Raw genomic sequence first — 15,486 nt, 5'->3', positions numbered from 1 at the left:
ATTATTGTTGCTGCGTTTGGGAGTGAAACCCAACGCTTCCCGTCGGCAGGAGTTGGGAAGGAAACAGAAGCAAAGAAAAGAAGGAGAATTATTCCTTTTTTGGGGGGGGAAATTCAGAATCTTTCCAACGAGTAAAAGGGGAAAAATAAAAAGGGAGAATTGGGGGAAAAAAAACATGTTTCCCTGACCGGGAATCGAACCCGGGCCGCGGCGGTGAGAGCGCCGAATCCTAACCACTAGACCACCAGGGAGGCTGAAAAGCTGCTTTCATTGCCTACTCCATCACACCTACCCAAAATTACTTTTACTTTTCCCTCTTTTATCTTAATTTTTGATCAATTTTCCTTCGATTTTAGCTCCTTGCCTTTGGGGCTCATCACTTCAATGACCTCCAAGGGTCCCTCCCGACTCGAACGATTCTACAGCTTCAGATCAAGATCCCACAAGGCATTTTATCTCCTCATTTTGACCTTAACGCTGAAATTTGGGGGGTTTTAGGCAACGTGGCCATTGCACGACGCAGGAATGGCTGCTGTGCTCTGACACATCGGGGGTTCTGCAGATGTTCCCATTCACCACCCCCAATCCCGTTGCCCACGCTGAGAAAACACCACAACTGTTGCTTAGGAGAAGTAATTTCTTATGATTTCTGCAGTTTGCATCCAGGATTTAGCAGGTAACACTCATGGGGTCGCGAACCAAAAGCCATCTCTGTGGGGTGATGTCCCAAAAGCCACCTGTGGGGTGACCCCATATGTGGGGTGATGAAACCATGAGGTCAACTCCGATTTGCGGTGATGAAACCATGGAGCGTTCCAAGATTTGGGGTGATGAGACCCTTTGGTTTCCCCAGATTTAGGGTGAAGTGCCCTTGGGGTCTCCCCATAGTTTGTGTGATGAGACCATGAGGTCTACCAAAGGCTGGAGGTGATGAAACCATGGGGTGCCCCCAGAATTGGGGCGATGAGACCATGAGACCTCCCCAGATTTGGGGTGATGAGACCCTTTGGTTTCCCCACATTTGGGGTGATGAGACCCTCTGGTTTCCCCACATTTGGGGTGATGAGACCCTTTGATTTCCCCACATTTGGGGTGATGAGACCCTCTGGTTTCCCCACATTTGGGGTGATGAGACCCTTTGATTTCCCCACATTTGGGGTGATGAGACCATGATATCTCCCCAGATTTGGGGTGATGAGACCCTCTGGTTTCCCCACATTTGACTGAGTGACGCTCGATGCATTGCTGCCCCACGGGGTCTCACGGGCCCAGCGTGAAGCGGCAGCCCCTCCCCAGGCAGAGCAATGGAAGGAGCCTCTCCCCACCAAAAGAAGTGGGAGGGTAGGCAAAAATGGGCACCTCGTTGTTGGCATCGAAAAACGCCACTCGCCCGGCCTCGTAATCCAGATAAATCCCAATCACCCTGGGGGCAGAGAGCAGCGCGATGGGGCTGGCGGGCGACGTGAGAGCCTGGTACTGCGCCCCGCATTGCCCCACCGCCCAGATCCCCGCCTCGGGTTTGACGCTGATCCTTCCCTTCCTCCCCACCGACTCCTTGGCCACTCCGACGGCCCACGCCTCCCCGTCTCCCACCTCCACCTCCCAGTAGTGCCGCCCAGCGTTGAAGCCTCGGCAGCCCAGGACGCAGCGGGACGAATCGAAGCGTTTGGGGTTGTCAGGGGTGGGGTGCCGGGCTTCTTCCCATCGCACGCATTTCTGGTCTTCGGACAGGAGCAGCCGGGGATGCGCCGTGTCGGGATCCAACGTCAGACTTTCTGAGGGTGGGAGAGATGAGAGTTGGAAGCACGGCTTGATCCCAGATTGCTTAAGGCTGTGATTTCCCTGCTCTCCCTTCTCCTCAGAGCCATCATTTCCCCATTCTCCCCACCCCGGGACATTCCAGCTCCCAGTTCAGGATACTGGAGTGATGCAGGAATGGTTTCATTCCTACAAGGCTTGAGGAAGAGGAGTTTTGTAGTCACCACGAGGTTGGAAGGGACCTCTGAGGAACGTCAGATCTGCATTCCATCCCCCACTATTCCTTAAGATCCTTTTTTTTATCCTTTGATCCATTTTGTTGCCTACAGACATGTAGAATTAACCCAATTTTTTTCCAACACCAAAGAGGATCTCAATTGAGTTCGTACCACCCATGAAAACATGCTTGAAAATCCAGCTGACCAAATATTCCGTTTGTTTACCAGAAGGAAATACACACAAACTGTCAAAATAGGGCAAACAGACCCAAATCCATCTCAAACTCAACACTTCTCCCCCTACCTCGAAACTGCATCAATGTCTCCTTGAGGGAGGTGTTTTTCTGAGCAGGGCTGGTTGAGTTCCCTCCTTCTGCAGGCAATATCTCTGTCACCTTCTGGGATTTCTCATTCTCCAGCCTGGAAGGAATGCACCACATTTCCTATTTTCCTCGCCGGTTTGGGTTTTTCCAATGACCCACCTCCTTCACCCACCACCATTCACATCAGGGTCTGCTATGGGGGTAGAGATTCCAATCCATTTCCCCTTCTGGCTGGATGCACTCCTGGGTGCTTAATTATCGGGTTAATTTCATTAGATGTTTGAATAGGGTTGCGATTTTATATGGCCCAGGGCACCTTTTGGAGCACCCTGCTTTTATCCTGTAGGTCTGAAAAGGGGGTGATATGGGAGTGGGATTTCACTGCTGAGCATCGCAGCCATAGGAACAAATTACACTCATAGAGACGCACGGAAGGAACCACAAACCTGCTCAAGATGTTCCTGCTGTCCTGCAAGGGGAAGAAGGGAGAAGAGCATCAGGGCAAGAGCGACGTCAACCCAACGTCATGACCCACTTTCATGACCCTTCTCCTTCTGTATGTGTAATTAGTGCCAATCATAGAGTCGTTAAGGTTGGGAAAAGACCACCGAGGTCATCAGGTCAACCCACCCCACTCATAGAATCACTGAGGATGGGGAAGGTTTTGAGGCCATCCAAGGACTCCAACCCCAACCCGTCACCCCCAATGCCACCAAACCATGACCCCAAGCACCACACCTACACCCACACGGCATGTTCTATGCTCCAAACCAGGATTCCCTGCAGGTAGATTCAGAGGTTTGGATGACCACGCTGTGTGTGAAGGGATGCAATCTTTAGGCATGCCATTTTTTTGGATGCAGAAGCAAGGTTGGATGGACGAACCCCGTACCCATCTAAAACAGGGATGTGAATCAACTGTGCTTGAATTAAAAGCGTTTCGAAGCTAACGGTGATGGGAACCTGTAGGAATTCACACGGTGGCTGCTGGCATTTCTCCTCCAGCTCGCGGATCTGCTCACTGATGGAGGAGATCTCCTCCAGGATCTTGGCCAGGTTCTCCTCTTTCCTCCTCACGATTTCCTGGTCCAGCTTTTCCAGCCTCCCCATGAGGAGGCGCTCCTGTTGCTCCACGAACCGCTGCAGCTCCTTGATGTCCAACGCCACCTTCTGCCTCTCCTGCTGGACCTTCTCCTGCAGGGAAATGCAGTGCAGGGGTGTAGAAGCGCTGCAGCGGAGCTGATTCATCGGGATGACTTTGTGTGCAGAGCAGCCATAAATTCCATTGCAGAGCGATGAGTAACGCTCTTTATTTTTGCTATTTCTAGCCCGGGCATTTCCCAGGGCTGTGATCTTTGTACCCAAAATGCTGCAGACCTTTGGCCAGCAGGCTGTGAGATGAAGGGATGACTGAAGGGAAGGCACAAGGCTGCACTTACGAGGAATTCCAGGCTTTTCCCTTCCTCAGCCTCTTTCAGCCCCTGCAGTTTCTCCTTCTTTTCCTTCAGGATCTGCACGTGAGCCTGGATTTTCTCCTGGATGGAGAAAAAAAACATTTTCCCGGTGCGTTTCAATCCAGCCCTCTCCCTTATGCGAAATTCTGGGATGATTTTCAGGATCTCTACGATGGTCTGGGAATGAGACCTTGAAGAACATCGGGATGAACAACGATGGAAGAAAATGGAGAGCCCTAAAGTGGAGAATGGCCATCCTCCAGCTCACAAAACACATTGAAGGAGGATGGAAACTCAAATACGGTGGGGAATGCCACACATAAGAGCCATCCTTCACCCTCCTCCTCCTCCTCCTCGGTGCCCTCCACCATCTCCTCGATGGGGGCAGCGTTGGGATGACCAACGGTGGAAGAGAACAGAGCCAACAAAGTGAAGACTGGCCATCCTCCAACCAAAACACGTGGAAAGAAGTTGGAAAGCCAAAGCTTTCCAAGCAAAGCAGCCCCCCAAGGCCCCTCCACGACCCTCCGTACCTTCTGCTCCTCCACCGCCTCCTCGATGGGGACGGCGGCGTGCAGGCGGTGCGCCTGGGACTCCCTGCACACCAGGCAGATGGGAGCCTGGTCCTCCTCGCAGAACAGCTTCAGGACCTCGTGGTGCCTCTCGCAGAGCCTCTCCCCAGCGCCGGGGGCCCTCAGGCTCAGCCTTTTGGCAATCTCGATGATCTTGGCCAGCTCGCGGTTGGGCCGCAGGTTTGGCTGCGTGGCCGTCGCCTTGCAGCGAGGGCAGGGGAAGGTTTGCTCCTCTTCCTCCCAGCAGCGGGTGATGCACGCCCTGCAGAAGTTGTGCCCGCAGTGGATGGAGACGGGATCTTGGAAGAAACCCAAGCAGAGGGAGCAGGAAGCCTCGTCCTGGAAGCTCTCAGCTGGGTTATCTTCATCCATAGCGGTGACAGCGATAAATGACAGAGCAGCTTTCGTTTTCTGCTCGGTCTGTTGCCCTTCCTGCAGGTGCTGAGGAGAAGGTGAAAGGGAGCAGTGAAAATAAAACCGCCTTAATTACTTCCTGCCTCGTTAAGAGCGAGGCAGGACAAACACCCTTCGAGACCCAGAGGGATGGAAAGGTAACCGTATTTCCACCCAGGCCATTCCCCTTCCTGCACGTGGAGGGAGAGGGAGTTTCATCGCAGAGAAAATAAACAGCCTTAATTACTTTCTGCCTCGTTAAGAGCTGCAGACCTCTGCAGGGCACCCCCTAAATCAAACACCAGGGGAAACGGATGGATGACCCCAACCCCACTCTTCCCTATGGGGCTCAGCCCCCGGCAATCTGCCTGCACTGCTCATTAATAAAGGCACCTTTATAGCACTAATTAATTAGCAATGCAGCTTGACCAGCCCCCCCCCCCGCCCCGCTCTCAGCACCAAAACCTCCCCTTGTTTCCTCACTTCTTTTCCATTCGTTGCTCCTGTTTCTGCGCTCACCCCGCAGCTCTACTTTCAATTCTGCTTTTAATCAGCTTTCTGATTTTGTTTTTCACGGCTCAGCGCTGAGCCGAGCAGCAGCAGCCAATTACAGCTTATCTTTAATCGCATCCTGTTGCCAAAAGCTTTTGCTCTGCTCGCTCTGCAAAGCCCCCCGCTGCGCCCAGCCCCAAAAACCGCCGTTTCTCCCCCAAAATGTGGCTTCAGAAATACTGAAAATGGTTTTAAAAATACCACGGGCTGTCCTGGAGCGTAATTCTTCACCCCACTGAATGAGAACCCCTCAATTTGCTCCATCCCACAGCCCACCGCCCTGCAGCGCATGCAAAGGTTGCATCCTGCATGCAAAGCAAGCGGTGCATGCTTGCACGGGGACAAAGCATCTCCTGAGAGCGCCCCTAAGCAACACATCTGCTGTTATCCGTGTGTGGCGACCCTCAGCTCGCAGCTTTTGGGTGCAGGACACTCAGAACGAAACCAGTGGGACGTTGATGTCCTCCAAACCCAACGACGCTGCTTTGCTTTGCTTTGCTTTGCTTTGCTTTGCCCCAAAGGGCCTCAATGGCCCCACCTGCACCCCACACCCGCCCCGTGGCCATGGGAATCTCTTTTTGTCCAGTGCTGAAAGGTTTGGGGCCTCTTGGAGGGGCATCCATGCGTGGCTATGGGTTTTCTGATCCCACCCCGTGGCCTGGCTTCCCGATCCCATTGCCCTCCTAGGGGCGTTTGGGGGGAATTCGGTGGAGATTTGGAGCAGTGTGGAGGAAAATGGGGTTTCTGGGGGCTGCCTGAGCCCATTTATTTTTGCCAGCAGGAAAATGTGATGGAGAGAAAATGTGGTTGAGGGAATACCTTCCCAAAGGGAGAGACTGAGGAGTGGGCGAAGCATCCATCGCCACATCCAACAGATGTGAAACAGTAAGAAGCCACAAAGGGAATCATTTCTTGTAACATCAGCCCTAAAACTTAAAGCTTAAGCTGGCTTTGAGCGAGCCCAGTTCAGAAATTTTGGTGCTTTATTATTATTATTATTATTATTATTCCTATATTGCTGTAAACTGAGGTGTGGCACCATTAAAAATAATTGGCATCCTCCTGCAAACGAGCCCCGAGCTCACAGCGAGCAGCACCCGATGATGCAGTGACAAAGCGTGGGCTCAGGGGGGGGCAGGAGGCTCTGCTGTGGGGCAGAGGCGTTTGCTCAACCCCTTCCTGCAAGGAGAGCAAGAACGTGACTAATTAAGGCGGACTTTTTAAATGGGTTTTCTGCTTAATTGCTTCAAGGCGTGGATGTTTTGGGTACCAGAGCTGCGATGTTCAGGGCACGAGTGCCTCTTTATAGGGGATGCAACCAGCGAGGCTCGGACCGTCGGCAGTTGTCCCCCATCCCAGCTCAGACCCCTCCCCAAATCCCCTTTGCTCCCATCCGTGCTGTGGGTTCTGTCCCCTTTCTTCCCCCCCTGCCGTGCCATAAGGACCAGGTGTTTTGGTGCTGATCTGTAGGGCGCAGAGACCGCTATGGGGGATGCAATACGCATCCTGGACCCTCACCCTACCCCAAGCCCCCTCCCCAAATCCCTTTTGTTCTCACCCCCCGTTCTTCCCCCCTGCCAACCCGTGGACGTGTTTAGGGCACACTTCTATGGGATGCGGCCATTGAGCCATCGCCACCTCTCCCCCACCCCGAGCTCAGCCCTGGCTCTGCCCACCCCAAACCCTCGGAGGAGGGGGGGCGATGGGAAGGGAAACGCCTTCCAGAAAGAAAATGAAACTCTCAGTGCTCCGCGGGGCCCCATGGCTGCACCCAACCCCACGTCCCACCTCCCCAGCGAAGCCTCCTGCCCCATTTGCCTGGAATATTTCCGAGATCCCGTCTCCATCCACTGCGGCCACAATTTCTGCAGGGACTGCATCGCTCGGTGCTGGGAATGGTGCACGGGGGATTTCTGCTGCCCGCAATGCAAGGAGACGGCGGCGGAGAGGATTTTATGTCCCAACAGGGAGCTGGCGAGGATGCTGGAGATCGCCAGGAGGCTGAGCCTGCAGGCAGCCCACAGGGACGCTGCGGGGCAGGAAGGATGCAAAAAGCACCGGGAACCTCTGAGCATTTATTGCAAAGACGATGAAGCTTTCATCTGCCTCATCTGCCGCGAGTCGCGGCTGCACCGGGCTCATGTGATGCTTCCTGTGCAGGATGCTGTCCAGGAATACAAGGTAAAGGCTTCATTTGTTGGCTTGGGTATTATTTTTTGATGGCGTTTTTTCCCATCTCACCACGATGCTCCCTCCGTGGCACTTCGCTATGGGGCTGCAGTGCGTCCCACCCCACACCCAGGGCTCTAAATGGGGGGCAGAAGCGCCGTCCCCCTTCTCTGGGTGCTCAGAACCCCCACAGCAAAGCAGGCTGTTTCACTATGATGCTTCTGCTGCTTCACTTCCCACGCTGGGTCCTGACCTGAAGGTTTCTGCAAGCCAAAGGGCCGAGGGCTTCAGCCCCTCCTCCCCATTGCAGAACTCGATCTGGTTCATCCGTGCATTCCTGATGGCTAAAGGTAAAAGACACAGCAATAAAGAGGGTGCTTGCAATGAGTCGGATCCAAAAGCTCTGTGGCATTGATCACCGTTTAAACCATTCCCTTGTCCTGAGCTCCTGGACCAAGAGGCTGAAGGGGAAGCCCTGGAGCTGACCACCATGCAGACCCCCTCCCAAATAAATGCGTTTCGGGCGCTCTGCGATCTCCCAGCTCCTGGAATTGCATTTTCTTCCCCCAGGAACAAATCCAATCCCGTCTGCAAGCGCTGAAGGAAGGCAGAGACAAACTCCTGGGGTTCCGAGAGGCTGAAATGAGGAGGAATTGGGAGTATTTGGTGAGCGTCTGTTTAACTGTTATGAGCAGGATGGGGGTCTGGGTGGGTTCCTTTGGCTTTAGGGGTGATAATCGGAGTTTTGCACTGGGATCGGGGTCTTTCTATGCACCAAACCTGGCGTGGGTTTTTTCTTTTGGTTGATTGGGGTTTTTTTTTTAAGGATTATAAGCAGAAAGAAAAAAAAATAGCAGGTGGAGTTTGGAGCCCTGGGAGGAACTCAGTCAAGGGATGGAAAGAAAACCTGATTGGGAAGGGAAGCAGCTGGGGGATGCAAAGCAAAACTTCATTGGGGAGAGACTCAATGGGGGGATGCAAAGCAAAATCCCACAGCAATGAAGCATCGTTGGCTCGGGGGTGCATTGCAATCCATCGGGACATCCCTGCTGTGGAATACGCTGGGATAATCGGGTGCTGCCTCTTCCTGGGGGTGCAGGACTTGCTGGCTCCTCCCGTGACCCCTTGTCCTTGCAGGAGAAAACCAGCACCGAACGGCAGAAGGTTTTGGGTGTATTTGAAGGGCTGCGGCTCTTCCTGGAGGAGCAGGAACGTCACCTGCTGGCCCAGCTGGAAAACACGGAGAGGGACGTGGAGAAAACGCAGGAAGAGAACGTCACCATCCTGACCAAGGAGATCTCCCAGCTGGATGCCGTCATCCAGGAGACGGAGGAGAAGTGCCAGCAACCAGCAAGCCAGTTTCTGCAGGTGAGGAGGTGGAGAATGCCTCAGTTGGCATCACCGTGTTTTATGGCTGTGGGTGATGGCCGACAGAAAGCTGTTGGGTTTTCAGTAGGGATTTCGCTGCCAAAATCTGTTCACTGAGTTTCTTTTTCCTTTTCTCCTTTCCAGGACATCAGGAGCACCGTGAGCAGGTATGAAGGGAGCTTCCTGAGCTCACCTCGTTCAATGGAAGCAAATGGGATGGAGGGGAGGGAGAGATGCCATGAAGTGGGAATGGCTCCAGGCTGGGAGCTTCCTTCTTTCCTCTTCCTCCAGGTTGGGAAAGGAGAAATTCCAACAGCCCGTGTTGCTTCTTCCAGACCTGGAAAGGAAACTCAGTCACTTCAGGGAGAAAAATAATGCATTAGAGGAGATTCTGAAGAACTTCAAAGGTATTGAGCATGGGCTGAAGTGGGGAGCATCAGTTGTGCTTGTTGGAATCAGAACCATAATGGACTTCTTGAAGAGAAAAGAATTTCTGGGCGAAATAAGAGATTCTGGGCAAAAAACCGCTGAGATTATGATGTTAAATCAGACATTTCTTTTCTTCTCCCCTTTCTTGTAGAAATCCTGATGTTTGAGCTGCCTGAAAAGAGTAAGTCCATCTTCTGGAGCAGGAGGGATTGAGAGAACCCAAAGGAAGGATGAGAGCAGCATGGGATGGGCTGTATTTTGGGGGAAAATCTGGGGAAGATACTTCTGTCTGAACAAAGTAATAAAAAAGAGGGGGAAAACATCTCAAGGAGTCAGGGAAGCCTTTGCCCAAAGAGGGTCCCAAAGAGGGTCCCAAGGAAGGAAGAGCATCCCAAAGAGAGCAGAGCTTCCCAAGGGATGGGGTGAGCTCCAGCTGACCTCCCTGCTCATCCCAGCAACCCTGGGGTCACGGGACACGCTCTGGTTTCCTTTGGCAGTGAGTGTGACCCTGGATCCATCCACAGCTCACCCCCAGCTCTCCGTGTCAGCGGATGGGAGCAGCGTGAGGTGGGAAGATGCCCAACGGGATGCAGCCAAGGAGGAATTTGGGACCGATCCCTTCGTGCTGGGCCGTGAGGGCATCACGTTGGGGAGATGCTGCTGGGAGGTGGAAGTGGCACCCGAAGGCTCCTGGGCTGTTGGTGTGGCCAAAGAGTCCCTAAAGAGGAGGGAAGAGAGCAGTGCGAGCCCTGAGGTTGAGCTCTGGTCTATGGGTTTCTGTGAGGGACAGTTTTGGGCTCTGTCCTCCTTTGAGCGCATGACGTTGCCCCAAATCCAGGTTCCCAAAAGGGTTCGGGTCACCCTGGACTACGAGAGGGGCCAGGTGGCATTTTTTGATGCTGATAAGAGGGCTCTGATCTTCATTTTCCCATCGGCCTCATTCAAAGGGGAGAGCATCCACCCCTGGTTCCTGGTGTGGGGCGAGGGCTCTCAGATCACGCTGTGTCCCTGAGGCTCCCCCGTACCCAAACACCAATATTACGACCCCAACATCCCTATCCCAGCGCTTTGGGAGGCTCCTATTGAATTCCTCGTTGGATTTTCTGTCTTCTCTTCCCATTCCCGGCCACCCCAAAAGCTCAAGCACCTTCAGGTCAGGGTTCAGAATTATCAATGCCAGTTTTGGGGTTTCATTAGCAAGCAGAGACCCTTTTACCCCGTCTTGCATCACTCGGATTCTCCAATCTTACGGTTTTAGATGAAATAAAAAGGTTTGTATGTCATAAAGTTCTTCCGTGCCTGTTTATTCACTGCTCCTGGATGCCAGGTTCATGGGGATTAAGGGGAGACCAACGGGTTCTCTTACACATAGAGGTGCAACCAGATGGGGAGAGACAGAAATCTTTAATCTTTCTGATCCACCAGATGTTCAGAACGACCCTGAGGATGTGGGAAATAAATCTGAAGGGTTTGTTGGCCCAAATCCCAAGGGTTTGGGGTGAGTAAATCCCATTCCTGGTGCCTGCACAACGTAGGCCGTGTTGGAACCCAGAAAGACCCATTCAAGTGGGTCATCCCTGAAAGCTGTCTACTGTATTCTGCTGTCTATTGGCAGAGAGAAAGACACAGAGGGGAAAATCAAGTACTTTATTAAGAGTCATTGTACACTCTGAGGCTTCAAATACCAAAACTTCAAGAAGGTGGACCACTTGATTTGAAGGTGACCATCTCAGGTCGGGGACAGCAGTACCTGATCAGGCAAACCCTGGGGAAATCCGCCTTCCTGCCGCTCTGTTGGGTGGGATTTTCCCTTCTGACCACTCTTTCCTACATTCTAATCACCCAGCACAGCATTTTTTCCCTTCTGTTGCCCCGTTTTTCTCTTGCTCAGCACTTCTTGGTGATATCACGTCAGTCAGTGTCATACCGGTGTGATTCCACGGCGGTGGGTTCGTAGGGATGAAGGATGCACAAAAACCCAGCTTCTCATCTCATCTTCTCCCCATGGGATGGGCAGGAAGGGGGCCGTCCCCTGAGGCTGTAGGATGTGGGGTGACCCTCGTCCGTGTCTCAGGGGCACAGCCTGAGCTGGGACCTGACCCCCACCACCCACAGCCACGGACGGACCCCCTCCCCAGCGAAAGATGCGTGGGAAAAAACAAAGATGAGCCCCCCTTCATCGGCGTCAAAAAACGCCACCGTCCCTCCGGCGTAGTCCAAGTGGATGCTGACCCTCCTGGGCACCCAGCGCAGTGCTAACAGGGTCACCTTGTGGGTGGTGAGAGCCCGGATCTGTCCCCCCCATTTCTCCACCCCCCAAATCCCCCCTTTGGGACAGAGGCTCAGTTGACCTTTTCGTGGGATGGATTCTCGAGCCACGCCGACGGCCCAGTCCCCTTCGTCCCCCACTTCCACCTCCCAGCAGTGACGGCCAGAGGAGAAGCTTTGGTGGCCCAAAACAAAGGGCCAGTAGGCGAATCTTTCAGGGTTATCGGGGAGGTCCTGCTGTCCCGCCCCACGTTTCACACTCTTTCTGTCTTCGGAGAGGACGAGGTCAGGGTGAGCGGTGTCGGGGTCCAGGGTGATGCTGGCTGCGGGGTGCAAGAGGAGGGGGAGGTTTTGGGGTCCTCCGTGCTGAAGCCACGAGGATGGGGAGAGGTTTGGATCTAAAGCAAGGTTTGGATCTTTGGAGAGGGTTGGCACTAAATGGGTTGCATGTGCTCCAGCTGGCCCCACTGGAGGAGGGCTGTAGAACAGGACCGTCCCTCCCAGCCTCAACCGTTCTGTGGGGCCATGGGTTGGCATCAGGAGGGTAAAAAACCCCAAAGAAAGAAGTAAAAAGATGAAAAGTGGAGACCCCTCCCACATGCTGGTGCCATATGACAATAAAAGAGTGTTTTGAGCCCCCAAAATGACCAGAAATGAAAGGTGTTTCTGCAGACTTCCAGCTCCAAAAGAAACGGTGGGGGGAGAAAAAATGGAAGGAAAGGGATCTGTGGGATATTACCCAGCACAGCCTGCAGTGCTTTATCTCCTAGGCCAACCCAGACCTGTTCAGCCAACCCCCCTCCCCCCAAAAAAAGAGCTGAAATCTGAAGGCAGGGATAATGACTGAGGTCAACCCGCCCGCCCTATTTGCTGATGGGAAATCATCAAGGCGAGGGATCTGCCCTGGGGCCATCATCCCAAATTACAGCCAGGCTCGGCCTGCAGGGTGAGGAAAACTCGTTTGGTTGCCCTGATTTTGTGCGTTCCTCCCTCAGCCTCCATTTCTGCCCGTTTGGGTTCAGCCCGTGGGTCCAGGCGCGTCTCCATCCAACAGGTAACGCGGCTTTGGGTTCCCATGCTGGGCAAAAAAGCACTTTTAGGAAAGGCAAAGCTGGAGGGGAGCAAAGCCAGAGAGCTTCACCTGTGAGCACTTCTAAGAATCACAGCAAAACGTGTAATTAAGAGAGTGGCAAACGAGGCATTCAGTCCTCCGGGGCTCAACCACTCGTTTCTCCCGACTGGGGGTAACCTGCTGCTCTTCCATCTCTCTGCATTACTCTGCTGTGTCCAAAATGAGCTGGTTTTCACCAAAATATCACCGTTTCCCACCTGAAACCTTGCTGAGTACCTTGAAGCTTCTTGAGGTGTTCCTTCAGAGCTCCGTTCCTCCATGAGAAATGGCTCAGCCTCTCTTCTGACCCCGCTGGCAGCTGGAAGGTCACCTTTCCGCACCTGGGGGAAGGTGGGAAATGGAAATGATAAATGGAAAATCGGTGCATTTTTTCAGGGTGGTTCCATCACAGAGGGCCATCCAGGAAATCCGATGTCATGAGGGACCGGGGGATGGAGATGCTTCCCCCCTTGGCAACCCAAACCTCGCCAGGGCAAAGGCTGAGCTTTTCTTCTTGAAATAACGACCTAATTAATTACTGTTTCTTGGAGACCTGCTTGGGTGGAATGGGCGAGAGAAAAGCTTGGAGGTATTGCAGGGAATTAAAACGAGCCTTTGCCACGCGGAGGCTCAGTTTTGAGATCGAGGCCCCTCTGATCATTACATCCCCTGGAATCACCAAGGAGGTAAAAGCAGGAAGCAGCACGCAGAGGCCAAAACACCCAAAATACCCCCCAGATCTCACAGTTCCCCTGGAGCAGAGGAGCGTTCGCTGATGAGCTTCCTTCCCTATGGTCATCGCTCGATGCAAAGCTCACAGAGCAGCTTTTCAGAGGGGCCACGTACCTGGTGGTGGGGCTTTTCACGTCCTGGGGACAGAGAGAGGAAGGGGAGAGGGAACTCAGGCCAGCGCACGACCCCTTTTGCCTTTAAAGCATGGAAAATCGAGCTTTTGAGTGAGGATGGACCTCTGGGGTCTTCCAAGCTGTGCCCCATTTTGTCCTTAAGTCATAAAATAACTGTTTGAGCAGAGATGGATCTCTCTGCTCTTCCTCCGTGCGGAAGGTGAGCAGTCAGGAGCACCCATGCGCCGCAATGGATCCTGCAGATCCACCCCACTTTTATCTCCCAACCCAGCCGTGGTTTTTCCCCTTTTAAAACGGATCCCCACGAGGATCTTCCACACTAAAAATACTGGGAGGCGAGGAGAAAATGGTGGGAGGAAGAGGAGGCTGCAGACCCCCCGTCTCCTCATTGCGGTGGGGGCTTCAGGCTGATGGAACGGTGTAAAATAGGAGGAAAATACCTGATGGAGCCACCAGCCCTGGGTGGGGAGGACATCCCTGAAGGATTTTTCCCCTTGAAAAGAGCTTCCCTGGAGGAATTCACTCACCGAATGCTGACTCTTCTCTCCCTGTGGTTTCGTTTCCTGCTGGGAAATCTCCTCCGAGAGCTTGGCGGTGTTTTTCTGCCTCTTCTCGATCTCATTTTTCAGGTCTTCCAGCTGCCCAGAGCAAGAAGAGCTCCGTGTTTTCCTGCTGAGCGCTCCCTGCCGGGGCCCAGCTTTCCTTCTGATGCAAGAAGTGGAACATAAAGAGCAGTGGGGCTGGAAATACCATGGGGGGCTCATGGGTGGGCATCACCCACCGGAGGAGCTCAATGGTGAGCTGGAACCCTTACTGAATTGTGTTGAATTTGGGGGGCGGGGGGGGGGGGGGGGGGGGGGGGGAAGAAACGAAACTCAAAAAGTCATAAACAGATGGGCGCGAATTCGGGGCAGAAATCCGAGGGTCCTAAAGGCACAGGAGGCAAAAAGGATGGAGAGAAATGAGGCTATGGACGACACAGCGCTGACACCTACCAGATCCTCCAGGTTTGGGCACTCCAGGGCTCTCTTCTTCCTCACAGCCCTTCTCTCTCCTCCTTTGGGAAGCCTAACATCCCTCTGGATTTCTTCCCTGGTGAACCTACAGAACCTGTTGTTTTCAGCCCTTTGATGGGGTTTGGGGTTTTCCCTTCCTGTTCCTTCCCATTCCGGGGTAGAGCTGCGGGACGGATGGGTTGAGCCCGCAGGTCTGCTCCTGGTGGCACCCTGGGCTGGGTGCGCTGGGAGCTCTGGGTTTCTCCTCTGTCTCTTTCCCAGTTTCTTGTCCTGGGGAGATGCTGAGCGACGTCGCCTTGCAGTTTTGTCAGCTTCCTTTTAGGATAAAGCCGTCGGGAGTGGGGTTACGTGGGGAAACCATAAGGAAATAGGGGAGGAAACGTGCAGGCAGATCCTTGCGGGGATGAGGAGGAGCACGAGGGTCGATCTGTGGGGCTCAGCCTCTTCTCTTGCAGCCCAACGCCGACTCAGAGCACTCACAGTCCTGGCTCTGAGCTCTCGAGGAAACATTTCCAGCCATTTCCACCCCACTGCCCTTGTGCTGAGCCCCACGGCTAAGTACAAAAACAGAATAAATCCATGCGTTACGTATATATTTAATTTTTGCATGGCAACCACTGAGACCCAACTGAAGGAGACGACTGCCATTCACTCGGGCAGGTTTGCAGGGGCGAAATCCACTTCCAGCAAACCCTTCCCATGGGGAAGAGCCGCAGGGATGGCAATGTGGGAGCTGAGGGAGCAGAAGCAAACTCCCTGCAACTGCAACCCCTGGGGCACAGAGCCTTTCATCCCAAAGCAAGGCTCCCATCTTAGATGGGGCAAATGGGTTTCGTCATGTCCTGAAAAGCACTTGATTGCAGAGCCTGGAAAACCAGCTGGGCTGGAGAAGCATCTGCGTTGCAGATTTATGGAGGAGAATTGACCCTGGTGGGAGCATTTGGCAGCAATGCACGGCACTGAGGAAAAATACCAACGCAGCAAAGAGC

The 15,486-nt window shown here is 53.5% G+C and overlaps 3 protein-coding genes across 3 annotated transcripts; 1 reads left to right on the top strand and 2 right to left on the bottom strand.

Annotated features, from left to right (window-relative positions):
• Window positions 1–1,260: 1,260 nt before the first annotated feature.
• LOC306956720 (E3 ubiquitin-protein ligase TRIM39-like) lies at window positions 1,261–4,697 on the bottom strand (the record flags this gene model as incomplete). Its single annotated transcript, XM_079548000.1, has 5 exons — window positions 1,261–1,775; window positions 2,281–2,419; window positions 3,263–3,493; window positions 3,739–3,834; window positions 4,287–4,697. 5 exons carry the CDS (start codon window positions 4,695–4,697, stop codon window positions 1,261–1,263), a joined length of 1,392 nt encoding a protein of 463 aa, XP_079404126.1.
• A 2,334-nt stretch (window positions 4,698–7,031) lies between these two features.
• LOC306956721 (E3 ubiquitin-protein ligase TRIM7-like) lies at window positions 7,032–10,248 on the top strand (the record flags this gene model as incomplete). The annotated part of the gene is made up of 7 exons (XM_079548001.1): window positions 7,032–7,451; window positions 8,010–8,105; window positions 8,577–8,807; window positions 8,952–8,974; window positions 9,099–9,214; window positions 9,388–9,417; window positions 9,734–10,248. The coding sequence occupies 7 exons, from the start codon at window positions 7,032–7,034 to the stop codon at window positions 10,246–10,248; spliced, it is 1,431 nt and encodes a 476-aa protein (XP_079404127.1).
• A 1,058-nt stretch (window positions 10,249–11,306) lies between these two features.
• LOC306956712 (E3 ubiquitin-protein ligase TRIM39-like) lies at window positions 11,307–15,106 on the bottom strand (the record flags this gene model as incomplete). Its single annotated transcript, XM_079547993.1, has 5 exons — window positions 11,307–11,827; window positions 12,853–12,956; window positions 13,462–13,484; window positions 14,009–14,119; window positions 14,978–15,106. The coding sequence occupies 5 exons, from the start codon at window positions 15,104–15,106 to the stop codon at window positions 11,307–11,309; spliced, it is 888 nt and encodes a 295-aa protein (XP_079404119.1).
• Between the last annotated feature and the right edge of the window lie 380 nt (window positions 15,107–15,486).

This window comes from Tetrao urogallus (assembly GCF_951394365.1).
Source record: "Tetrao urogallus genome assembly, chromosome: 37".
Taxonomy (NCBI): Eukaryota; Metazoa; Chordata; class Aves; order Galliformes; family Phasianidae; genus Tetrao; species Tetrao urogallus.
Note: the sequence above shows the minus strand (reverse complement) of the source record. Positions and strands in the feature narration are given on the sequence as shown.